This window comes from Culex pipiens, chromosome 3 (genome assembly GCF_016801865.2).
Source record: "Culex pipiens pallens isolate TS chromosome 3, TS_CPP_V2, whole genome shotgun sequence".
Lineage (NCBI taxonomy): Eukaryota > Metazoa > Arthropoda > Insecta > Diptera > Culicidae > Culex > Culex pipiens.
Genome location: NC_068939.1, coordinates 56,434,419 through 56,461,236, shown reverse-complemented (window position 1 = coordinate 56,461,236; position 26,818 = coordinate 56,434,419). Strand labels below are relative to the sequence as shown.

The following is a 26,818-nucleotide window of genomic DNA, read 5'->3' as shown; positions in this document are numbered from 1 at the left end:
TTTTCAAAACGTGCTATTCAGCATAAGAAACTCAAGCCGCATTGGTGGTTTTGAAAAAGTACCTTATCTTGAACGTTTCTCATCTTCTCTCCTTCGCTTACTTTTGCTCGGGTTGTCTGTCAACGATGAATCTCTCTACATTTTTTTTCAGTGTAGCTAAATGTTTTGTTATTTGTTTTTATTTTTGTTTCATCATCATCATTGACGGTGGTTTCGTCAGTAGAAATTTGTTTATCAGACCAGATCGGTATCGTGCCCGTTATCAGATTAGATTTCTTATCAGTGCCGATACAGACACGTAGTCAAACGGTTCGACTTTCACACCGCTCACCGGAGATACGCCAATTGCCACGTTTGAGCAAAATGTCTGTCCCACTTCCTGAGTCGGATTCCGAGGACGAGCTGCCACCGGCCTGGGAGGAGCGGGCAACCAACGACGGGTTCGTATACTACGTAAACCACCATGATAAGAGCACCCAGTGGACACATCCACGAACCGGAAAAATGAAACGCGTGTCCGGAGATCTGCCGCTCGGGTGGACGAAACATGTGGAGGAATCTACGGGTAAGATTATTTTTCTGGACGAGAAGACCCAGCGCAAGTCGTACACCGATCCGAGATTGGCCTTTGCCGTGGAGGAATCTGCCCAGGTGGGTGAGCTGCGACAGCGATTTGATAGCGGGACGAGTGCTCTGCAGGTCCTGCACGGGCGTGACTTGAGCGGGAAGGTGGCGCTGATTACCGGATGTAACGCCGGGATTGGGTTCGAGACGGCGCGGTCGTTGGCGTTGCACGGATGTGAGATTATCTTTGCCTGTCGGAATGAGACAGCGAGCAAGGAAGCGATTGAACGGATTACCAAGGAGAAGAGCACGGCTGGACAAAAGTGTTCTTTTGTGAAATTGGATCTGGCTTCTTTGGAGTCGACCAGGGAATGCGCAGCCCAGGTCAAGTCCCGCTGGAAGCACCTGGACATGCTAATTTTGAATGCCGGAGTTTTTGCCTTGCCGTATAGTACAACCGAGGACGGATTTGAAACAACATTCCAAGTGTCGCATTTGTCGCACTTCCTACTAACAACGCTACTCTCGGAATTGCTGGACCACACCAGCAGGATCGTGGTGGTTTCATCCGAATCACATCGCTTCAGCATGCTGACCAAACTGTCCGAGAGTGACCTCTCGCCGCCCCCGAACAAGTACTGGAGCATGGTGGCCTACAACAACGCAAAACTGTTTAACGTCCTGTTTGCCGCTGAGCTGGCTCGCCGTTGGAAGACCCGCGGCATTTCGGTGTTTTCACTGCATCCGGGCAACATGGTCTCGTCGCAGATTGCCCGCAACTGGTGGTTCTACCGGGTGCTGTTTGCCCTGGTGCGTCCGTTTACCAAATCGCTACAACAAGCTGCCAGCACAACAATCTACTGTGCCACGGCTCACGAGCTCAACGGCCTGACCGGGCTGTACTTCAACAATTGCTACGTGTGCGAACCTAGCGGAACGTCCAAGAGCAAACGCATGCAGCAGAGCCTTTGGGAACTGAGCGAACAGTTGGTCGAGCGTGTCGCAAAATGAAACCCAGGTAATTGATTACTTTATTCGTATTTATTCAGTCTATTCTATAAAATGGTACGCATAACTTTGTTCGTTCTGTATATCGTAACCGGTTTTGAAGATTCCATCATACTTATTCGTCTGTTGAAACTCTAGGGAAATTTCTGCTGTAATCGCAATTTCAACCAAGACTTTACCTCGCCAAGCTGCGGTCGATCTAGCAGGTTTAGGTTCTCTTTTGGATCGATGCTGTGGTCGTACAGTTCCTCTCCGTACAGTTGAGACCAATCTGTGAAAGAATAAAGAGAGTTTAATTTGACAAGAACTAAAGTTATAAGAACCCAATAGTACCTCTCTTAAATGTGGCTGGATCAAACCCGATCCACGCCGTATACCGGAAGCGCTCCGTCCTCATTGTATATCCCATAATCTGTATTTGGTACAACTTTGGCTTATCCGAGTTTGGATAAACTGTCGGGTACGTTCCCGGCCTCGGATATTGACTAAAAGCCTCATCCAACGACGCATCTGCCGATGTTGAACCTCCTCCAATAAAAGGCAAAAGGGATTTCCCCTCAACGCACGTGTCCTTGTTACTAGCATCTTCACACCGCTCTACCGGTGGCAATCCGGCCAGCTCAACCAGCGTCGGAAACAGGTCGAGCAATTCGCCCACCCGACTAATCTTATTGTTGGGCCGTGTTGCGATGTCCGGACTGTACACTATCAGCGGAACGTTCAGCGCCACGTCATAGTTGCTGAACTTTGACCACTCGGCATGTTCCCCGAGGGACCAACCGTGGTCCGACGTCAGCACGATGACCGTGTTGTAAAAGTTGACCTCCGCTAAGAGTTTTCCAATGAGTTCGTCCACGTACGTAACTGCTGCGTAGTAATGTTGACGGATTTTGACCTTGGTTTCGTCCGGAATCGGGCCGAAAGGGAAGCTTACGTTCAGCTCTTTGATGTCGTCCCGACTTCTAAGTTCCTGGTAGGCATTCCACGCGACCGACGGAAGTCCATGGGGAGGGTAGTCCAGATCTAGCGTTTTGAACTTATTGACATCGTGAAGATCCAGATAACGCTCTGGAATCCGGAAGGGAACGTGCGGTTTGTGGTAACCGACGGCCAGGAAGAACGGTTGACTTGAATTTCTTTTGGCTTTGAGAAACGTTCTAGCTTCTGCCGTGCTCTGGATGTCCGGAAGTGTTCCTTGAGGTTGTAACTCCAGCACAACTGGACAAAGCAGATTCTTCTTCAACTTCCCCGTTGCCTTGTCTATGCAAACTGGCTTGTTCATAAACTCCGCCGTTGGTGCGTGGTACGGTACGTAGCTCCAACTCAGCGGATAATCATCCGAATAGTTTGACGAAACACCCGGATGGAATATCTTTCCAATAGATTGCGTGCTGTAGCCATTTTCCTTAAAATACTGAGGAATAGTAGTAAAATTGCCCGCAAATTCTCTCCAATAGCTGTAGAAATCGTACAACTTGGTCGTATCGGGTCGCCTTCCGGTGAGCAAAGAATTTCTACTCGGCGCACAAATCGATTGCTAAAAATAACAACCCCTTATTACAGTTACTAAATCATTCACCAGAAGAAACCCCTTACCTGAGCAAAAACGTTCGTAAAGTAGTATCCCTTCTGGGCGAGCCGATCAATGTTCGGCGTAATGGCGTTTACGTCTCCAAAGGCTTTGATCGCGGGCCGGAAGTCGTCCAGCATGATCAGCAGAACATTTGGTTGAGACACCGGTTGGGCCTGGGCCGATAACATACCCAAGCTCAAGAGATGTGGTAGAATCCTAAGAAGTTTTGAAACCGGCATTTTAATGCAGAGCAATTCTATATTGGTTCAATACATGACACGATAGGTAGAACGCGACGCAGATAGATGACACCGACTGGAAATTTGTGATAGACTGTGTAAGCAAAAAGTCCTGTTCTTGCTAGGGTAGCAAAGATAGAACGTTTTCGAGGTATGTGGCAAATGAAAAAAAAATGTTGCTAACAGTATTATTAAAAAGATTTAAGAATGATCATACGAAAACAGAATAAAGGGTCTTTAAAAAAACTCTAGGCAAACTGTACATAAAGTTGATAGTTTAACAAATTTAAAATAACCGTTTTAACGTGTTCTATCTTAAAAATATGTTTAATCTTTCGTCCCGAAAAAGTTTTAAAACATAATCTTAAAGCTCTTTTGTTTATTCTGATCTTTCTTCAGCAAACATAACTGCAAAAACAAACAATCTCTAGCGAAGGTTGTAATTTCAGTTTTAAAGAAAAAGGGGCTATATAATAAATTCTGTTACATTCTCCTGAGTGAACGAATCTCTTTAACTTTCTTCGGCAAAGTTGTTCCCTGAAACACGAACTATAAGCCGAGGAGTTAAGAATATCTTAAATTTTAAGACGTAAAATCGTTGAGGTATATCCAGAAACGGAAACCGCAAAATGCAGATTTTACGGTTTGAATCATAGGGGCAGGGGGGGCAGAATGGTCCGCCTAAGTAAAATGCACCAAAAACCATAGAAAAACATAAAAATTTATGAATTCAGTGTAGTAGGCTTATGCCTTGGGATGTTCCCTTCAATGTTGTATACTTGGTTTGATTAAAATGTTTAGCTTGAAACTATTTTTGAGCCACCTTAAAAAAAAAAAAAATTCGACTACTTTTCCAGGGTGCGGGCAGAATGGACCACCCTGCGGGGCAGAATGGGCCACCTTAGAAAACAAGCCACATTGTATAATAAAACGTTGAAGGGAGATAATAAATGACTTAAGGGACCTTTCTAACAGGGATGCCAGATACACAGATTTGTCTGTGTTTCACAGACATTTGAGCTCGTGTCAGACATTTTTTGAGGTGCACAGACTTTTTGAAAACTTCATTAAATTGTTATTATGTAAAAATATCAATCGAAAATTATTTCGTTAGTCTTCAAATGCTTGAAAACACATTTTTTGATGGATTTCTATGACTGTAAATTGATATATTTGAATTTTAGACAAAGGCACAGACATACACAGACTTTTTCACAGACATTTTAAAAAATCATGTGGCATCCCTGCTTTCTAACATAGTTTCCATGAAGTTAGACCACTTTTATGAAAATAGTAACTTACCAAAACAAACATTTCTGAAAATAGTTTTATTATGTTGAAATAAGACACGATTTTTTACAAATAAGCATCAAAACAACTAAAAAATCAACAAATGGTGCATTAAACTTGATTTGGGAACCTACCAGGAGAGACATAATCCATTTTACCAAAATTTCATAACTTTTGATTGTTTTTAGAGGGCAGGAAAAGGGTGGTCTATTCTGCCCCAAGTGGATTTTAATTTAACACTTCCACCACCAAGCCACTAAATGATTTGAAGGTTTCGTTGTTGTTTGATTACCTTCGTAATAGCTCCTGGTAACATTCTAAACATTGAACAAACTTTTTCAAACATTCTAACTTTCGAGAAAGCTTATTTAAAAACCTCAAAATAAACAACATTTGCGTGGTTTTGTCAGTAAATTTACATTTTTTCTCATAATTATAAAAATACAATGAATTCAAACGTCGTTTTCGGTGTGGTGATGTTGTTTGACGACCTTTATAAGACCCTTGCCATACAGTGGGTCTAAATCCATCCTAAAGCCCAAAACCATGGGTGGCCCATTCTGCCCCCCATGGTCCATTCTTCCCCCCCTGCCCCTATTGAAATTTTATTTGGCTTGTAATTCTCGAGTACGCAATCAATCGGGCTCAAACGGCTCAAACGTGGAATTTAAGCTATTTAATAAATACATTTTAGATTTTTGGGTATAAATACCCAGAAATCTAAAATGTAAAAACAAATATTAAATTTTATCTCAAAACGCTCTAAAATTAACATGATTTTTTACAGTTATTTTTCAAAAGGTCCTATAAGCTATTAGATTCCCTATGTTTATAGAACCTTTAAAAAAGCTCGAATTGAAAACAATTTGTAAAACTATTTTTTTATGTTAAGGCTATTTTAACAATTGAAATCAAATATTAAAGTGTTTCCAGCATCAATAATTACTGACCAATCGAAATGGAATTACCAGTATAACTCAGAGATTACTTTTAGTTTCCCAGAATTAATTCGAGTTACCAGAAACTACTTGGAACTACACTTCATTAATGAGAATTGTCTAAACTACTTAGAATTACTGCCTACCTGCCAATACCAGTATTTTTAAGATCTTGATTGATACATTCTGAATCGAAATTAATTTTTTTATCTTAAAACAAACATGGCAGACCGATGAATGATACCTGTTACGATCGTTAAAAGCATGACTTATTTCTTTATATTTGCAATGCATGGTAATCAATTTTCTTGATTTGTTTTTTACCTTTACTTTACTGTTGAATTACTGAGAAATTCTGGAATTACACGAATAACTTTGGAATTACTGAGTAATTCCGAAATTAAAATAAATAAATCAAAATGGATTTATGAAAAGGCTTATTGAAATTATTGTTTAAAATAGTTTTTTATTGTTTTATTTTCCAATTTCCTTTGAATTGATTTTCGAAAAAGAATTATCATTATTCAATAGAATTACTACAATTACTGTATAAATCCGGAATTACTGAATTACTTCCTAAAACTCCAAGTAATCCTGGATTTGTGAACAGTCTGATACGATGCTGGAAATTCCATATACATATACTGCCGTTCTACGCATAATTGTCCCATGTTCAAAAAAGTGCAACTGAGAAAAACGCGATTGAAAATTTTCGACCGATTTCTGTGTTTCTACGCATAATTGTCCCGTGGGTTCCTATTCGCCCTATGTGTCCCTAATCGACCCAGTTAGCAGTTTATCACCCTTAGTTGTGATTCTTTTGCTATACTACAGGTTAAAAAGACATAATGCTTAGTAAAACTAATGATTCCGTGTAAGAAAATACTTGGTGGGACAATTATGCGTAGAAGTTTAACGATGGGACAAACAAACTTGGTGTTGTTTTAAATGAGTATCCGAACAAAGTACCAGATTTTATGTGTTTTTCTTAAAGTACACATCAAACTAAACTTAAAAATGTCATAAAGTCAAAATCGTCCAAAACTGACATGGGACAATTATGCGTAGAACGGCAGTAAAAGCATTTCTTGACTTTTTTTTGATAAGGTCCTATAAACAAATGTAAACATTGAGTGTATCCCTTTCACACCTTATGTCAAAGTCCATCGGAGTAAGCGGGATACACTCAATGTTTACATTTGTTTATAGGACCTTATCAAAAAAAAGTCAAGATTTAAAAATCCAAACTGTAATTGTGTAACGTAATTGTGTACAGCCAGTACACACAAAATGAACAGTTACTTTAGATGAAGAGAGCGACCTGAATCACTAACAATGCAAATCAGAACTTTTTAGCCTCAAATATGAATAAAATGATTGAATGAAAATAAATTAAGTCCACCCTACTTCGAAAGAAGCACCCACCACCCAGTGCTTGCGAGTGTCTGGTGGGTACAATGATATTTATAATGGAGTCATTCTGTAAGTACGTAACTCCACGTTTTGTGCTCTTCGGTTTATTCTTTTTATATACAGCTGAATGTTAATTTCCATGAAATTTTTATTTTATTAAATATTATAACTCGATTATAACTTTTCTTCTGTTGTTTCAATTTAATTTTTTTCCAGATTTTCATAAAAAAAATAAATGTTTATTCGTCACGTGATTCGAATCCCTCCCCCAAGGTTCCTGTCACACTGCACAGGTTGTCATTCAGAGTGATTGAAATTCCATCGGTGAAGGTAGAAAACCAGAGACGTCGGTCGGTCATGCAAAAACAGTGTTGAAAACGGTAAAACAATCGCGTTTGTGTGCAAAAACTCTACTTATCGGTGTGATTAGTGTACTCGTCCGTGTAATTGTGATATTTTTGATACCATTTGTTTACCGTGAGGGGCGTAATTTGGGTCAGCAGCAGGAAAAAAGAGAGGATGTTCTTCGCCTCTTCTTATTGTTGTTATTGTTTTTGATGCATCGTAAAGATCTCGTCATCATCATTGATCATTAACCCTCGGACGGTGGTTCTGGCAGGAAAGTCACTTCCGAGGAAAAGTTTGAGCAATTTGCGACGTGTTGAAAGTGCTAATCAATTTGTGGGCCGTTTCGTTGATTCGCTTGATTGATTCTTTGTGCGTTACGATCTCTCGATTGTCACCTACGTGTCAGCTCGAGTTTCGTGATTGTTTCGCGGGTCCCGTGTGAAAATCCGCAGCGGCGGCAGCTTCCGCCCACCCGAAAGTTGCAAAAGTGCATCAACTCAATCATATACAATGCATGGCGTTATCATTGCTAGTTGATAAACCCGTTCTCGCGCAATTGCCGCCACCGTCTTAACAGTAAACTCAGCGAGCGTAACCCCGTGGAAGTAGTGTACCAGTACCTACTATGGAAAAGTTTCCTTTGAAGGGAGCGAACAACCTGTCCACATCATCAACCGTGGTCGGCAGCCATCCGCTGAGCGGAGATCACCCCACGTATCAGGCGGTCGGTAGAAATAAGGTAAGCAATTGCTTTTGTACTGCTGCAGATAGAAGAGCGGATTCTTCCTTTTATCACTATACAAACGAAGATGCACCTCTTGCGGTGGCGGCTCTTGCACCGGGGCCGGCTAGGCGTGATTTAAGCTTATCAGGGCAGACATGTAATGCTTTTCTGAGAGCAGATATTTCAGAGCACAATCCATAAATATCTAGATTTATTTAAGATTAATTAATTAAAAGTTAATTTCTAGAGTTTTTTTTGATTAGGTCCTATAAACATATGAAAGACAATTGTTTATTGGTCCTTTAAAAAAAAAACTCTGAATTTGTAATTTTGAACTTTCATTTCAATTTCAACTTTTGCTTTGGACCTCAAATTTGTTAAAATTATCATCGAAAAATGGGGTCTAAGGGGACTCCTGAGCAAAAAATTCCACCTGAAAAGAACACTTTAAGTAAAAGCGTATATTTTATATGTTTAACTGTTTATCTCAAACCGTTCTCAGTCTTAAAGGTAGTCCCAGATGTCCTCTACAAGGTACAGGTCGAATTGAGTTGTTATCTAGTAAAACACCTTTTTATTTAAGTTTCAAAAATGTGCAATTTTTCACTAACATGCCAATAACTCCCTTTAGATTTAACCAATTGGGATGCTCTACTCATTTATTGCATTTTTCGAGTCGTTTTACCTGCTTCTTGAATTTTGAAATTTAATTGAATGTTGCCTTAGTTACAGACATTTTTCGATTTTTGACGTTTTCATTTTGGACATATTGGACAACAATCCCTGAAAATGTCGTATCGTGTCGTGTTTCGTGTCACAAGATAGCACACAATTAACGATTTGCTGCTTGTTCGCATCTAAAGTTACGTCCCATTGAAGATTTACTACGGGCATTTGAGGGTCCTATTTGTGCTCAATAACCTTAAACAAGACAACCCTCTACAACCTGATGGAGATACAGTTAACCCTCTACAACCTAACCCCGCCTTTAGACGGGCTTCGATCTGAAAAATCGCCAAAAATCAAATTTTCAACCAATTTTTTATCTTTAAAAATCATTGGAAAGAAGAACTCTTAATTTCTTTTGAAAATTTTAGGTTTGTAAGTTTGACTTGTCTGTGACATTTCCAATGTTTTTCAAAATGTAATATCTCGAGTTTTTTTTTTTTTGAATAGGTCCTATAAACATATCAAAGACAATAGCTTATAGAAACTTTAAAAAAAACTCTAGAATTTTTTTAGGGGTGAAAAAAATGGTTTACTATTTAACATTTCCTATATTTTATAGGAATGCATTGCCCATGATCGCATAAATGTCCCATATGCATTTTCGTCAAATTTGAGTTATTGATGCAGTTTGGTTCAAAATCGTGTGCTCTTTCAAAAGAGCCTATAACATCCAGTACTTTGTTCTAGAAATCAGGAGGAAATCCAGTTTTTTCGTGAAAACTCAACACGTAGCCTTATGTGTGGGACAAACTTGTTTAGCGTTTTTCTCAGTTTGCTGTTTTTGCATATGGGACATTTATACGAACATGTGCAGTGCAGTAATTTTTGTAGTGTCTCAGACTACGCTTTACGCATTTTTTACAATTTAAATGTTAATGGTGCCATTCTATTGTCAAAAATGTGAAAAACAAGTAAAAAACTGAAAAAATGACTGTAAAAACATGAATAAATTAGATAGGCAAAATGTAATGATAGGAGGTATTAGAATAGGCCAACTACTATCAAAAACAATCATGAACCAAACAAGATAAATGCATATTAAAATACTAACAATAAAACAGGAGAAGTGAAGTTTCCTCCTAAACAAGATTGTTTTTTAGAAAAATCGAAGAAAATTGGGCAGTAGATGGTTAATTTATTTAAATGATTTGATATTATGAACCCTAAAGCATGTTCGCTGGCGTGCCTTCCGATCTTCGATGATATAGGGAGGACTTAGTCAAGCAATTCGACTTGCTTGTCTGAATAAAATTCGAGCCGTTTCTATTGAAAACTATATAAAGAGAACAAAACAAAAACTCGAAATCAGCACGAAAATGCTCATCAGCTGCGCGAAAAGCTGCTCGCGATCGACTAATGATACCGAGAAAATAATAAGCACTTATCTCTCCACAAAATGGACGCCCGAAATCGCGATTATACACAAACAAAGCAACCGCGTGGCCACGCTCCTTACGATCGACTCATCTACTCCATGCGAACAAGACACAACACGAAAAACACTAGGAAACCGCGTGCCCTCACCACTGCCACTAAACTGAAGATGGAATAATATATTATACAATATTAAGGTTCTAAAAGGTATCATTCCCGGTCGGCCATGTTTGTTTTAGAAAAACATACAAATCTTGATTCAGAATGCATCAACCAAAAAATGGTTTTCTTTGTGTAGTTTGTGGAAGCATTTTACATATCGTGATTAATTTTAAATTTCAATTTACTATTTCTGGACTCTGAATTCAGAACTTTCATTGACAGTCATTGCCCCAAGAGTGAATGACATCATCATCAAAAAACAGGCAAAAAAATAAAAAGTGATTGTACAAACTTTTAAACAATAAAAGGCAAAGGATAATGATAGGAGAGTCGGTAATAAGACAAATGCCTCAAATATGTTTGTATAAAAACTAAAATCAAGTTTCTAGCATTACTTTTGAAGTACTTAACTGATCGCTATATTTTTTTGAAAATGAATCCAACTTTCTGAGTGGATTCTGTGGCCTTTCCTCAGTGAGAAAAATAAAGCTAATAATTAATTGGCAAAGATATTGCCGCGCTTTTGTTTTCCTCAAACGCTATCAAACTCCAGCAAAGTGAATAATCGCTTCATATTACGGCTTATTACAATACTGTTAACAATGTGAAAAGTGTCACATGTAACGTTTTGCCGCTGCAGTAATGCGTCCTATCTGCTTCACACCGTATGATACTGCTGAACAGTACACACCTTTCACGTTGACTGTAGGGGGGAACATGCGCATTTGCGGGCTTTATTGATTTTTATCTGGCCGAACGCTGGTTCTTTGCTGCTCTGACACAGTTGGGCAGGAGAGTGAAATAGTCCTGTTCCAGCGTGAGACTGCAAATTTCTATTGTCCTAGTTGTGTTAGGTTAGTAGGAGCGGAAAGATTGCTGCACTTTTTTCTTGATTGCTAGAGTGATTGTGCGAAATATGGTTGAATAGGAGTTGTTAAAATCTGGGTAATTATTGTCTGCAAGATGTTACTTCTTTGAGTGATGGTTACAAATTGAAGGAAATAGTTAAGAGTAACATTCTCTGCTTCCATTCCATTTGGCGAAACTATTTTTGGAACTACGCTGCACTTGAAACCGATACTCGGAAATTGATGTTTAATGTCAAATGTTATTTTTTTCTGCACCAGACACACCTAACGAGAGCTATTAATAATTTATTGGATGGCAATCCAGTCCCTCAAGTATGTGTTTGCGCAATTAAATATGTTCTTCTTCTTAATTTTCTCCCACCCTTACAGACGACTGGATCGCCGATTAATGAGCGAGGCTTCATAAATACCACCTCGCTGTCGGTTGCGTCGGACGACGAAATGATCGACATTACGCCAAATAACGTAAGCAATCCCAACTATCAGTACCACTTGTCGTCGAACGGCAGTGGCGGAAGTGGCAGCCGGGAGGACGGAGTGGGCGCCAGCAGCAGTGTGGGTGGCAGCACCGGTTCGATAGGAGGAGCAGCAGGACTTCACGCCGGTGGTGGTGGCAGCGATAACGGTGGAGTGCGAACGACGCCCACGCATCACGCGTCCAGATTTGGGCGAGATTTTCACTCGGATCACGAAGGTATGTGTGACATTTTCTGCTTGACTCTCTACTATGGTACTGAGAAATCTTACGTTATTATTTAATATCTGTAATTGATGGCATCAGTTTATGCAATTAAATTGGCATATTCAATTTATTAGTTAGTTCATAACAACAAGTAAAAATAGATTCCAACATATGCTACAGTTGGCTATTTTCTTACCTCAGATCGACATAATGTCCATTACCGTACTTTTCATTACACTCAAAAAAATGAGTTCGCGTAAACGTGAACAGAGTTCATGCCAACGGGAACCAGGAAGAAAACTGTTCACTTTCATGGTGCAATGCACTATAAAAGTTGAACAGTTTTCTTCCTGGCTCCCGTTGGCATGAACTCTGTTCACGTTTACGCGAACTCATTTTTATGAGTGTAGAAGAAAAGCATTTTTCATGTGTACATAAATTGTTGAAGGCTCTTAAACTGGAATATCCTGATTATTTATTTTACCGGAAACATCATTTTTGAAAAAAAAAATAACGATTACGATTTGAAAAAATATGACAATATTTTGCTACAGCAATTCCAGTAAAGACTAATGAAAAAGATTCCAATTTGGCTGGTGTTTACCACCACAATTGGCGCACTTGAAGCGCGACTTTAGCTCACTCAAGACATATCCCGTGTGCGTGACGAATCCAGATTTTTATACCTTGATTTTTTTATTTTTGCCTTCCTCACCTTAGTGAGGAAAGGCTATAAAATCACTCGAAAAATGAACTTTTTAATTCGACCTCGTAGACCCACCTTCACGACTCAAAATCAAATTCTGAACAAATGTCTGTGCGTGTGTATGTCTGTAAGTCCGTGCACAAAAAAAAAATGCACTCGTTTATCTCTGGACTGGCTGATCCGATTTGGACCGTTTTGGCCTCATTCGATTCGTCTTGCGGTTCCATAAGACCCTAGTTAATATTATGAAGTTTAGAAAAGTACTTCAAAAGATATGCAAAAAAAATAAGATTTTTGACAAAGTTCGGAAGATTGTAAAAAGGGTGTTTTTTGTAAGAATATATACATTAGGGTGGCTTGAAGTTGTCTGGGAAAATTTCAAAATGGACAATTTTCAATCAGAACAGGCATTCTCCGGTTCCATTTGGGCCCCCAAACAACCCTCCAAAATTTGGGAGCGATTGGATTTGACCCGGCTTTCCACAAATCGATTCAAATTTTTATGGAAACTTGTATGGCAAAACCCTTTTTTTCACATTTTGATTTTTATAATTTTCATTTTTCACTCAATTTAAAAACAAACACCGTAGAAGTATAGTCCTGAATGTCCTCTAGAACTATTCCAAAGAAAATATGGCCCTATCTTGCTTCTGGAAAAAGATACAGAGTTTTTAAAAGGGGCATTTCAAAATAAAAGTGCTGAAAATTATAGTTCTTGCGAACACTTCCAGTACTTTGGTAGATATTTCGAAATCTTAATTTATAACGTAATAAAGAAGCAACCTAGCAAAATGGTGTCTTAGGAAAAGTTGTTCTATATGAATGTGGCTTTTATTTAAAATTATTGACATGCAGGGTGCCACACCTACAGGGTGTCAACCAAGCCCTAACTTCTACTGGTTTAAAGCGTTGGTGTCTTAGGAAAAGTTGTTAAGCTACTTATTCCAAGAAATTTTGACATGGTTGAAAGACAGGGAGGCACATCTACAGGGTGTCAACCCATTTCTAGATTCTATTTAAGACCTTTTTGATCACTGTAAAGTGGGCAAAAAAGGGTACAAATCGCCATGCAAAAAGAGGCTGAACAAAAATTCGTCAAAAGTCAGTTTTTTTCACATAAAATTGCCTGGGGAATCCTGGGGATAAGGGCGTAAGTGTTTTAAAATTAAAATATTGCTGTATCTCGAAGCCGTTGCATTGTATCAAAAAGTGTTCAAAGACAAACTTGTAGGAAATTGGACGGGCTTTCTAAAAAAACACTGAATAAAAAATACACGCCAGAAGATGCCACGATTTTTTTTCGTTCAAAATTTTTGAGGAGATAGCTTAAAATGTTACAAAAAGACTCATAAAAAATGCAGGATAGTATGTCTCTCCTAAGTTTGCATTTGACAGCTTTTAAATTGGATGTATTTGTTTTTAGGTTAAGTTATTTCTCTTTATTTATGCAATGATCATTTGATGTACTCTAACCTAATTTTTAGTTAGTTTTATGTTTTTTTGTTTGTAGTTTTATCATATTCGAACTTAATGATGTCTCTGTATACGATAAAAGGCTTGCCCTTATGTATATTTTTGAAATAAAGATACAAATACAAATACAAATGTATCCAGGTTTTTAAGCGAAGATGGCGTTCGAATGTTGAACGTCCGATATGTCAAAATCGCGCAGTAGCACCAACATTAAACAAAAAATGTGACTGTCATGCCATGGCACACTTTTTTTCGCAATGTTGGTACCACTGCGCGATTTTGACATTTCGGGCGTTCACCATTCGAACGCCATTTTCGCTTAAAAAGCTGGATAGGTTTATAGATATAAGCTAAATTGCATTGCTCATAACTAAGGCTATCAACTCACAGTGGTTCAAAAGGCTGCTTTGACGAACTTAATTTATTAGAGCAAAAAGTAAGCATTTTCGTGCTTCGACATGTTCTACAACTTTGTTCAGCGTTGTCATGGCCTACTTTTGGTGAAATTAGTTTTTCAAAATACTCATCACAGCAGGCTATGGAATTTCTAACTTTTGACAGTTAAGAGATAGAGCTTTGGTGTCTTCGGCAAAGTTGTAGGGCTTTCCACAAACTTTGTCGAAGACGCCAAAGCTCTATCTTTGCGTTGAATACCAGTTTTGGAACCTTTTTCATAAATCCCTGCCAAAAAACAGTTTTTTGACTAAAACTATGTTGAACTTTGATTTTAGACGATAACAATGTTCAGAAGAGTTGTCCCTCCGCACGGCTGGGACCTTGCCCCCATGGAAAGCATGGGACGGTCGGAGGGCTTGTAATGCACTTTACCAATACGGAAAGAGCAGGGGAGCATTTGTTCCCCATACTAGCGCCAGTCAAAGATGTTACACATTGATCTTTGCCGAGTGGTGTCTGGAAATATTAATAGTTCTTTATTAGTTATTTGAAGAATATTTACAGTGCCACAGTTTTGAAGAATAAATCCAGACGGAACCGAATGATCGAATGCTGCCTGACGTCGGAAAATTCGGAGCAACTGGAGCGTACCTAGCGGCCGGGTTGCGTAGTGTAATGGAATTCCGATTTCGATATGATGAAACCCACCGCGGAGCTGGTCAAAGGACGACCAGGACAAACTCGTGGCCAATTGCGACATATACTGGCGAAGGTGATCGAGGACATCTGACGGCGGTTGCGGAGTCGTCCTCTTTAAAGCTAAGTACTCATGCATGATAATCGTATTACAGGCCTGCCTTTTCTGGTCATGTTGAATACGATTAACTGCAACACTAACCACTTTAATTTTCAGCAAAATTGACAAGACTTTTGACGAACGTGACAGGACAGGAGACTGCAAGACTGTAAAACATTTTATATAAGTCCTTTTTATGTGGGAAAATTTTGCCCGAGGTGTGTTTCTTTGCTTCTTTTAAATAATGACCTTTGCTAATTGAGTTTAAATCTCAACATATGAATTCATTTTAATAATTTTGCTTTTGTTGGAACAGTTAAGGGTCACGTAGTAAAAGTCCGTTGGTGCGTGGATAGTGTACCCCGTTTGCTCGAGTTCCTTGGGGCCAGTTCTGTAGGTTTTAACAGTCTCGACAGTTCAAACCTACAGCACTGATTTTGGGAAGCTTGTGCAAATGGGGTTTTTAATGAACATTGGGGGCGGCGATTGAGCACGAAGTTTCGATTTAGCTTATTTACATCATTACACGATTACATACTCTCACAAACACAATCTCATTTTAACCTACCCAATCATGTCCTCAATCCCCGCTCCCATGGAGTGCGAGCGATCCGCATGTGATTGACACGACCATTACCATTCCTTTACACAACCGGACTTGGACTGACTTGATCCTGGCTATCCCACCTCGATCCGCAAAAAAAAACAAAAAAAAAAAAAAAATGTTCAGAAGAGTTGTCAGTAATATCAAAACAAACAACTTTGTCGAAGACGCCAAATTGATAGGAGCTATATGTGATGAGTTATAGCAAGATTTCGTGATAATTTAGCTAGTTTTCGAGCTCGGTATACAAAGTCTCGGGCAAATTTGGGCAAAAACCCATACAATAGGCTTCAAGTATGACTATTCCACTACAAAATGTCGGGTGAATCATTCGTCCGAAGGTTTACGGTCATAGATTTCCAAGCATTTGAATTTATTTTATTTTTGATGACTATTTAAATGCATTAAGGACACTTTTTAGGCACATATACCATTTTTGCGATTTATTTGGACACACGAGGCGTGTAGGCCAGACTCTTGTGAAAATTTTGATGTATTGGAAGTCTATAGATAACATGTCTAAAAAGTTTCATTGAAATCGGAGAGGGTAGGGTACAAAAGTGCCAGAAAAAAATCCTGATTTGAGCTGGAATTGTACACACCTCAAACTACAGTAGAACTCTCGAGTTTTTTTTTTTTTTTTTTTGGAAAGGTCCTATAAACAAAATTTTTACTTTTTGCTTTTTGGGTGTTTTTGAAAACCCCTGACTCAAGGCGGTTCTAAAAACACCCAAAAAGCTAAAATTTAAAATTTTGTTTATAGGACCTTTTCAAAAAAAAACTCTTGAACTGTCTAAGGCACACACCTGAAAGCTTTTTTCAAATCGATGATAGCTTAAAAGCTAGTGTCTAGGGTAAAATTACCCTAGACACTAACTATAGTAGGCAAGCGGGGTGGAGAGGGTGTGTGCATTCTGATGTGTGCATATTTGAGGTGTGAATATTTTCTGGCTGTGCGTCGAATTAGGTGCAAAATTGGCAATAACGTTGTTTGGATCTACCATACGACCTATCATGGGACTTTTCCAAAGAGTCAAAACAATTAAAATCTGACAACCCTTTCGAAGGTTTTGAGCACTTAAGTGATTTTTATACACTTTTTTGATGCCGTGAATTTACTAAATGAATGTGTGGAAGGCATCAACCACCTAAATGTGGATAAAAAACGTGTTTAATGCCTAAAGCATAAACCACAGGAAGTTTATTATTGCATTTTCATACAATTCTGAGAAACATCCATACAAAAATACCAAACTTAAATTACCCTTTCGAAGAGTCATGAAGGTTTATAACCTAAAAATGAATCAAATTGAACTCAAAATAAGGTTTTATAAAAACAAATTCGTGATTCGATTATCCGAAGTGAAATTTTTCCGAGGCCTTCGGATAATCGAGTAAAAGTTTTTCAAAAGGTCATAAAAGCGTTCTCCAGAAGCAATTGGACCGTTCGTTTTGGAACAAAACAATTTTTCGTTGTATTTGAGTTATGAACATTTGAAAGATATTTATACACATGGACAATTTAAAGCACACTGTCTTCAAGCCTGGAACATTTCCGAGAATTTTGAAGGGGGTCAAATAAAAGTCTCTTTATCCATACTTGACTGGAGATTCCCAACTAGGTAGAACAAATCTATTTGTTTTTGCCTGTAAAGTTCGCCTCATTTAGCCCGTATAAGCTTCACTGTCCTACAACACTGTTAGTAAGTTGCTCGTATTTCAACATCCTATTCTATACCACCCGGTACAGATTCTGTCGCCGTGTCCTTTTCCGGCCTTTTGGAAGGTAAAACCCGTTTGCTTCAATTGCGTGTTTTGTGATTCGAGTCCTTCCGAAATTTTCAACTAACAATCATTCGAACCTTTTTTCTACTAACAGATTTTATATTTTTTTGTTGAAGGTGTTTGAATCCTGTTTGATGTATTTTTTCTTCGCCTTGCAGGTATCTCATTCTCCGGGATGACGGACACCAGCGACGACATTCCCGGGATCGGGCAGTACGAGGATTTCCACACGATCGACTGGCAGCGGGACATTGCGCGGGACCGGATGCGGCACCGGTACATCGTGAAGAAGCGCCAGGACTCGCTGTGGGATCTGATCAAGGGGGCGCACGACGCGTCGTCGGGGTGGGTGTGCGTGCTGCTGGTGGGCCTGTTTACGGGGTGCGTGGCCGGTGTGATCGACATCGGTGCCAGCTGGATGACGGATCTGAAGTTTGGGATCTGTCCGCAGGCGTTTTGGCTGAACCGGGAGCAGTGCTGCTGGTCGTCGAACGAGACGAGCTTCGTGAGTGGGAACTGCTCGCAGTGGTACACGTGGGCGGAGATTCTGACCTCGTCGCGGGAGGGCGTTGGGGCGTACATCATATCATACTTTTTCTACATCGCGTGGGCACTTTTGTTTGCCCTGCTGGCGGCCTCGCTGGTGCGGATGTTTGCGCCCTACGCGTGCGGGTCCGGTATTCCGGAGATTAAAACCATCCTGTCCGGGTTCATCATCCGGAGCTATTTGGGCAAGTGGACGCTGATCATCAAGTCGGTGGGGTTGATGTTGGCCGTGTCGACGGGGCTTAGTTTGGGCAAGGAAGGGCCGATGGTGCACATAGCGAGCTGTATCGGCAACATATTGTCGTATCTGTTTCCAAAGTACGGCCGGAACGAGGCCAAGAAGCGTGAGATTATCTCGGCTGCTGCTGCGGCGGGAGTTTCGGTTGCTTTCGGCGCACCAATTGGTGGGGTGTTGTTCAGTTTGGAGGAGGTTTCGTACTACTTCCCGCTGAAGACGCTTTGGAGGTCGTTCTTCTGCGCGTTGATTGCGGCGTTCATCCTGCGATCGATCAATCCGTTCGGAAACGAGCACTCGGTGCTGTTCTACGTGGAGTACAACAAGCCATGGATCTTCTTCGAGCTGGTTCCGTTCATCGGGCTGGGCATTATGGGCGGCTGCATCGCGACGCTCTTCATCAAAGCGAACCTGTGGTGGTGCCGGTTCCGCAAGCACAGCAAACTGGGCCAGTACCCGGTGACGGAAGTGCTGGTCGTGACGTTCATCACGGCCGTCATCGCCTACCCGAACCACTACACGCGCATGAACACCAGCGAGCTGATCTATCTGCTGTTTAGCCAGTGCGGAATCTCCAACCGTGACTATCTGTGGTGCGTACGGCGTAATTAGCACGTCTTCAAACAAGCTTTAATCTTCGATTTGTCTTCCCCTTTTTCAGCGACTACAACCGCAACTTTACGGACGTCAACTCGGCGATCGAGATTGCGGCGGCCGGCCCCGGCGTGTACAAAGCGATCTGGCTGCTGACGCTGGCGCTGGCGATGAAGCTGGTGATGACGATCTTCACGTTCGGCATGAAGGTCCCCTGCGGGTTATTTATTCCGTCGCTGGCGCTCGGTGCCATCATGGGGCGGATCGTGGGAATTGGTAAGTGGGCTCTCCAAGAATGACTCGAGCGGTTATTAAATGATTTTACGCGTTGCAGGAATGGAACAGCTGGCCTACCACTATCCAAAGATCTGGATCTTCTCCGGGGAGTGTTCGACCGGGGACGACTGCATCACGCCCGGGTTGTACGCGATGGTCGGAGCGGCCGCCGTGCTGGGCGGTGTCACTCGAATGACAGGTAATGCGTTTTTAGCAGGGCGGCCCCTCAAGTCGGGAAATCGGGAATTCGCCAAAATCCGTTAAGAATCGGGAAAAAGTCGAGCATTTGTGATTTTTTGTCAGAAAGTCGTTTAAAGTCAGGAATCCCAAGCATATCTGCTTGATTTGTTTTCAAATTCTTGAAAAATTTTGTAATATTTTGATCAATTTTCAAAATTAAATTAACTCAATTCTTCTTTAGTAACATACTTTAAATTTATGGTTTTGTTTAACTATTTCAATTCTTTTTGAGGGTTAAAATACTAATAAACACTGGATGTATTTGACACATAATTTTACAATATATATATATATATATATATATATATATATATATATATATATATATATATATATATATATATATATATATATATATATACAGGGCTGTGGAGTCGGAGTCGGAGTCGGAGCCGGAGTCGGTGGAGTCGGGTCTTTTTGGGGACCTGGAGTCGGAGTCGGAGTCGGAGTCGTCAAAACTCTAACATCTGGAGTCGGAGTCGGAGCCGGAGTCGGCTAAATTTTTAGAGCTGGAGTCGGAGTCGGAGTCGGAGCCGAGGATTTCTGATAACCCGGAGTCGGAGTCGGAGCCGGAGTTATCTTAAATTCAGCAAAAAACATGTTTTTTTTATTGTTCAGTATTTCCTATAGAACAGGCTAATTTTCAAAACATCTTATATTTTTATTGATTTATCAGATGCCATTGTGTTTTTGAAGCTTTTTATTGTGATTGAAAAGGTCTAATTGTGTTATTACACTGAGGAAAAAGAATGTAAGATTTTCATAAGACTACATCTTATGTTCTGCCTGATTTAAGTATCCACTAAGATCTCACGATTTTCATAGACAATCTTATGACCGTCACTATAAACTCATATGGTTATATCTAAACTTTACTTATGTATTTGGTCCACTGTTGATAGACTATGGACTTCATAAGAAATTCTTATGGAATTCATCTGTAATTTTTCAATGGTTTTCGCGTATGATGCTAGTGTGAATTTTTTTGACATTTCAAGATGGCGAAAGGACGGATCGAGCAGACAATTTTAAACGCTCGCTACTCCAAATCGCCCCGTAGTTCGTTCCGGTAACTACTTCCCAAAGCTGCCGCCGCCGCTATGAGTTTTACCGCGACCTCCAAGACACAGGTAAGTTCTGTGGCGGGTGTTTCGTGGGTTTTGGTTCGAAGTTGAATATTTTGTTTTGGTATTTTAGGAAATATCAATGCCCGTTGGTTCCGCCGGCGGCCCTCCCCAGCATCCTTCAGAAGGATCCGGAGAATAGCATCGGTGAGGAAGGTTCCGAGCAGCGGTCGAAGGTTTAAGTTTGATTGAGTTTGATTAATGCGAAGGTGGTGGCCATCCGGCAGAACATGCCGAATCACCAGCAAAAGACGATTAAACCGGAGGCTGCGTAAACTAACGGGACGACGAGCAGCGGAAGGAAATGAAGTTTGGTTATATGTATTACCATAATTTAAAAATATATACGTTTAAATTTAAATATTTTTTTGTTTTCATTCAATTAAAAATAAGAAAAAATGGGTATAAAAAACAATGTTTATTATTATAATCTCCATGAGCATTGCCATATATTCTGTACACAATTCCATCTATGAATGTCATAAGATAACTCAATGGAAATCTTAATTGACGGCTTTGTCAAATTTCCCCTCCCAGCCATTAGAAAATCTTATGACATCCGAATAAAATCCTGATGTCGAAAGGTCATAAGATGTTCTTATGGATTTTGCCAGTACTTTTTTCTGAGTGTACACTATAATCACTAAATGATAACCTCTTACCCAAGTATGTAGCATCATAATTTAAAAAATAATTTAAAAAAATATTGGTTATGTAGTCAGACATATCTAATTGATTCTTGAATGCTTCCTTTTGCCTATATTTATGTGCCCTTTCAATTCAGATTTGACCAAATTTCATCCAGATATTTCTAAAAAAAAGTACACACACAATCATCTTTTACCCCGATAGCATATTAAGATTAAAAATAGTAATCACTGTTTTTGCAAATCGAAAAAGAGTCACTGACAGTTTAACTTTTGTAACAAATAATCAACGATAATAACAATCTCTTACTTGGAACTCAACATGCGCATTTTGTTTATCACTAAGTACAAGAAAATCAATATGTTGCATTTGAATAATTGAAACTAACAAAAAATATCAAAAGAAGTTGCAACAAATTTTGAATTAATCATTGATTGTTGATGTTGATTTTAGTTAAACTATTTTGATATCGTTGCAAAAAAAAAACCAAATCTCAAGAATTCAGAGAAAAATGAACTAATAAAAAAATTTATAGAACAAAATGTAGGATTTTAATTTATTTTTCAAATATTATACAAAAAACAAAATCAAAATATTATCAACTGGTACGAATTTTCTCAAACTGTAGGTCCCACGCCAATATGACGAAAGGTGATAATCATTGCATAACAATGTACCTTAAAAAATTAAATATTTGTGACCTAGAAAATATTTTACTTGTGGATATTTGTTTTTTATTATATTTTAAGTTTTTTCATATATTTCGATGGAGGCGCAAGATCATTCATAAAACTTTGTTTTAGGTGAAGATTCACGAAGTATCGTGCGCCTCCTTTTTAAAGTATATAAAATTTTAAAATTTAAATAAATTAAAAATTTCCAGGGTAAAATATTTTCCATTTCACAGATATTTGAAAAGGACATCTTAAGCGTACTTTTCACGAAGAAATTGTTTAGATACATTGATTTGGGTCTCGTGGCGCAGGGGTAGCGGCTTCGACTGCCGATCCCGATGATGCTATGAGACGCAGGTTCGATTCCCGCCTTATCCACTGAGCTTCTATCGGATGGTGAAGTAAAACGTCGGTCCCGGTTTCTCCTGTCTCGTCAGAGGCGCTGGAGCAGAAATCCCACGTTAGAGGAAGGCCATGCCCCGGGGGGCGTAGTGCCAATAGTTTCGTTTTTTACATTGATTTGCAATAATAATCTCCTTCAGCCGTGATGTCCATGTACGTCTTAAAAAAACAAAAAAAAATGTTTCGTTTAAAATTGTCATTTTAAAAACAAGGTGCCTGTCACTGTGCTTCTTACAAATGTCAGCCTGAAAGTGAGCAAATTGAATTTTTATGTTCAATAGATCATTAAGGCCAGGTTTCTTTTAGTTATTCTTCCAAAAATAATAATTTAAAATTTAAATTTATTACCTTGAAAAAAATATTTTCAAATTTGAGGTTAAGCAAATAAATCCAAATTAACTTACATAACTGTTCTTCTCAAAATGCCTCTAAAACTGAAGATATTTTTTGATTTCTTTTTCCATAAAGTATAAAACTTGTAACCTAGAAACTTTTTTTCCGTTTATTTACTTTACTTTACTTTACTTTTACTTAACTTATTTTTCTTGAGAAAAACATGACGCTTAGAGAGTATTCAAATAATCCTATTTATCAATGTTTTAAAAATAATTAACTAATAATAGTTAACTAACTTTTGAAACATTTAAAAATATGTGGAGTCGGAGTCGGAGTCGGAGCCAACCATTTGTTGAAAGCTGGAGTCGGAGTCGGAGTCGGCTAGAGTTGGTAGGCCGGAGTCGGAGTCGGAGTCGGAGCCAACCATTTGTTGAAAGCCGGAGCCGGAGTCGGAGTCGGAGTCGGCTAATCTGAGAAAGCCGGAGTCGGAGTCGGAGTCGGAGTCGTTTGAAATATGACCCGACTCCGCAGCCCTGTATATATATATATATATATATATATATATATATATATATATATATATATATATATATATATATATATATATATATTTTTTTTTTTTTTTTGATCAAGTTTTTTTATTTTTTTATTTTTGTTTATTAAACATTACCTCTTGTTCTTACTCTAACTTAATACAACAACAAAGTTAATGAAAAATTAACATAAAAATTGAGCCTAATTTTGACGATTCATACGATTCTGTTTCACATTGATTCACATTGATTGAATATTTGATTAAAAAAAATCAACTTGAGTTTGGCAATGTTTTTTTTTTGCGGTAAATATGTTTAATTGTTGAACTATATTCATTAACTCATTTCAAATATTTTTTTTCCGAAATGATTCCCTTGAATTATTTGTGAGTATATATAGGTAAATTACTTAAGATAAAGCTAGATTTTCAGTTATCGGGAAACTTGAATATTGAAAAAATCCATTCGATGTTCGTTCTGAATGAAAAAAATGTGTTACATTTTTTGCCATTTTTTTCATTCGGAACGAACATCGTTTTAAAATCGTGAAAAAATATTAAATTTATAAAAAATAAATCCAACAAATTTTGGTTTAAGTTATTGCAAATATTTTAATAGAATTTCTTCTTTCAAACATTTCACATAAAATAAGTGGTAAAACATAAAATCTTATAAAGCAGTTAAATACTGACAACTAGATAAATCAACATTAATTCAAAACTGCAATAACAAAATTCAAAAAGAAACTCAGCAAAAAAAAATTATGAATTCCTAGAAATTTTTAAAATTATTTGAGAGATTCTTAACAGCAATCATTTTTTAAAAAATGAATAAAATTATAAATTTCGTTATCTTTAACTTCCTGTCGTTTCCAGTTGAAACGAAGTATCAAAAACTATACTTGTGGCAATTTTACAAATAATCATCGAAATTACATATACAGTAGTTGTTCGGTAACTGGGCTGCTTTTCAACTGGGCGCTCGATAACTGGGCCGTAGCCCAGTTAAAAAGCAGACAAACTTCCAAAAATCAAAACAAACCGAAATCACCGAAGGGTTAATGGATGCAAAAATCATGTTCAACAAATAAAACAAACTTTTTCAAACTTTTATGTAATTTCAAGTCACAATTGGGTACTAAAGCCCTATGTCAATTTTTATGTACAACGGTAAAAACACGATTAAAAACCATTTTTGATCACTTTTTTTCATTTTAACGTGAAGACTTCCATCATTGCCATGATTTTTCGTTCAATGATATAAATTTTGCGTCGCTATCAATATTTTGACAAAATTCCTTCTACAAGTTGTTTAGAATAGTGCCCTACACATGCTGATTCCTTTTGGTAACGATTATCCCATTCCTTGCGAAGTTATGGAAATCGTCATTAATCAATGACTGCCAACTAGGACGTCAATGATTGTTCCACAAAATTATATAAATTTTGAGACACATTTGATTTAGATCCAAAATTCCTTCAGTGGCTTAAAGAAGGCATCAACCGGCATATGCTGATTCATTTTGGGGCAGAAATTCGTTAAATTGAATTTTGTACAGAATATTTCAGAGTGATGATCAATTATCTCCGAAAATGATCAACGGCTTCACCTTAATGCAAAAAAAATTGTTTGACAAGACAACATTTTTTCGATGGATCAACTGTGGTCCCCTTGGAACGAGCTGTCAAGTAGGAGCTTTTCTGTCTAGAAGGACCTCGAGGTTAATTTTTCAAAATTGATTAAAAAACCCATTTTAAACTCTTTGTGGTCGTATAAAGGGTCATTGTACTCAGAAAAATAAGCTTTATCGCTGTTAACAATAATATCAGCAATCTAAGCTTCATTTTAGGACCCAATTAAAAAAATAAGAAAAGTAATCATTGTAAATAAATTTGAGTAACTTTTATTTTTATATTTCATCAAAAAACATTATGCATCGGTAATCCCCTCGTTATTTTTCGTTCAGCCCAGTTAGCGAACAGCATTCGCTGACTGGGCTACGTTCTCGACAAGTTACCGAACAATTGCTGTACTATTTAGCTTTCAGTTATTTTTCAAAGACTAAATGTTTATGTTTTAAATCGGAATCAAAATAATTAGTGCTTCAATTTTTTTAGGTTTTTTAAAGGAATTTGTTGTTAAATTTATGTTTTTACGAAAATTGTCAATAGTGTTATATTCTCTAAATTCCTTTAGATTTTTTTGTATGGTTTATATTGACTTTTTATAAAGAGTTTTTTGTTTGAAATCATTCTTTAGTCGGGAATTTGAAAATGGGATTTGATGAGGTCTTCTGGAATAAATAACTCTTGAACACTTGCAGTGTCGCTGGTCGTCATCATGTTCGAGCTGACGGGGGGTGTGCGGTACATCGTGCCCCTGATGGCGGCTGCGATGGCGTCCAAGTGGGTGGGCGATGCCCTCGGCAGACAGGTAATGCAATTTCCGGTTGATTTTGTTGGCCATTGTTTCAAGTCGTTACATTTTGCAGGGCATCTACGACGCGCACATAGCGCTGAACGGATATCCGTTCTTGGACAGCAAGGACGAGTTCCAGCACACCACCCTGGCGGCGGATGTGATGCAGCCAAAGTAAGAACCACTTTGAATGCATTTCTGGAAGGATGATGTTAAATTCTTGATTTCTTTTTATTTTTAGGCGCAACGAGACGCTGTCCGTGATAACGCAGGACTCGATGACGGTGGACGACATCGAAACGCTACTGAAAGAGACTGAGCACAACGGCTACCCGGTGGTCGTGTCCAAAGAGAACCAATATCTGGTCGGGTTCGTGCTGCGGAGGGATCTGAACCTGGCGATAGGTAAGAGCCATAATTTCTCCCAAAACCATTCTAATTCCTCCTATCTTCACACAGCCAACGCGCGTCGCCTGATCGACGGCATCGCGGGCCAGTCGCCGGTGATATTCACGTCGGCGCAACCCGTCCAAAACCTCGGCCCGTCGCCGCTCAAGCTGAAGAAGATCCTCGACATGGCGCCCATCACCGTCACCGACCAGACGCCGATGGAGACGGTCGTCGACATGTTCCGGAAGCTGGGCCTGCGGCAAACCCTGGTCACGCACAACGGGTGAGTTTATTGCCCCCCCTCAAATTTTGCTAGAAACTTATGCTTTTCTCCGCATTCCAGCCGGCTCCTGGGCGTGATTACCAAAAAGGACGTGCTGCGACACGTCAAGCAAATGGATAACGAAGACCCGAACACGGTGCTGTTCAACTAGAACAATTGTTGGCTTCCAGTTTTTTCATCCCCCTTCTTCATGAAATGTTCCATACTTAAAAATTGAGCAAAATACTTCTGCACCCAGGCAATAACAAAGTTTTACACTCTGATATTGAAAATAGTGTTTTTACAAACTTTGGAAGCGCAGCGAACAAGAGGAGAGAGTATCAATTATATTATACATTATATATTTCTGTTATAGAGAATCATACACAAGAAAAAAATGAATCACACCCTCATTTAGCGACCTCCCTAAATGGAAAAGAATATAATTTATTAGAGTTTATTAAAAA

At 38.9% G+C, this 26,818-nt stretch overlaps 3 protein-coding genes across 4 annotated transcripts; 2 read left to right on the top strand and 1 right to left on the bottom strand.

Moving 5' to 3' along the window:
- Positions 1-201: 201 nt before the first annotated feature.
- LOC120423601 (WW domain-containing oxidoreductase) lies at positions 202-11,735 on the top strand. Its single transcript, XM_039587465.2, has 2 exons — positions 202-1,582; positions 11,601-11,735. The coding sequence occupies exon 1, from the start codon at positions 364-366 to the stop codon at positions 1,573-1,575; it is 1,212 nt and encodes a 403-aa protein (XP_039443399.1). The 5' UTR covers positions 202-363; the 3' UTR covers positions 1,576-1,582; positions 11,601-11,735.
- LOC120423600 (iduronate 2-sulfatase) lies at positions 1,652-3,471 on the bottom strand. Its single transcript, XM_039587463.2, has 3 exons — positions 3,169-3,471; positions 1,906-3,109; positions 1,652-1,843 (listed from the first exon to the last, which is right to left on the bottom strand). Exons 1-3 carry the CDS (start codon positions 3,382-3,384, stop codon positions 1,707-1,709), a joined length of 1,557 nt encoding a protein of 518 aa, XP_039443397.1. The 5' UTR covers positions 3,385-3,471; the 3' UTR covers positions 1,652-1,706.
- Positions 7,335-26,818, top strand: LOC120423598 (H(+)/Cl(-) exchange transporter 5). 2 transcript variants are annotated; one of them, XM_039587459.2, is made up of 11 exons: positions 7,365-8,112; positions 11,601-11,925; positions 17,639-17,674; positions 17,832-19,047; positions 19,116-19,324; positions 19,383-19,523; positions 25,605-25,714; positions 25,773-25,873; positions 25,941-26,104; positions 26,159-26,372; positions 26,433-26,818. In XM_039587459.2, the coding sequence occupies exons 1-11, from the start codon at positions 7,999-8,001 to the stop codon at positions 26,521-26,523; spliced, it is 2,721 nt and encodes a 906-aa protein (XP_039443393.1). In that variant the 5' UTR covers positions 7,365-7,998; the 3' UTR covers positions 26,524-26,818. The 2 variants fall into 2 exon arrangements, with proteins under 2 accessions (XP_039443395.1, XP_039443393.1); XM_039587461.2 differs by lacking the exon at positions 17,639-17,674 and having other exon boundaries at positions 7,335-8,112.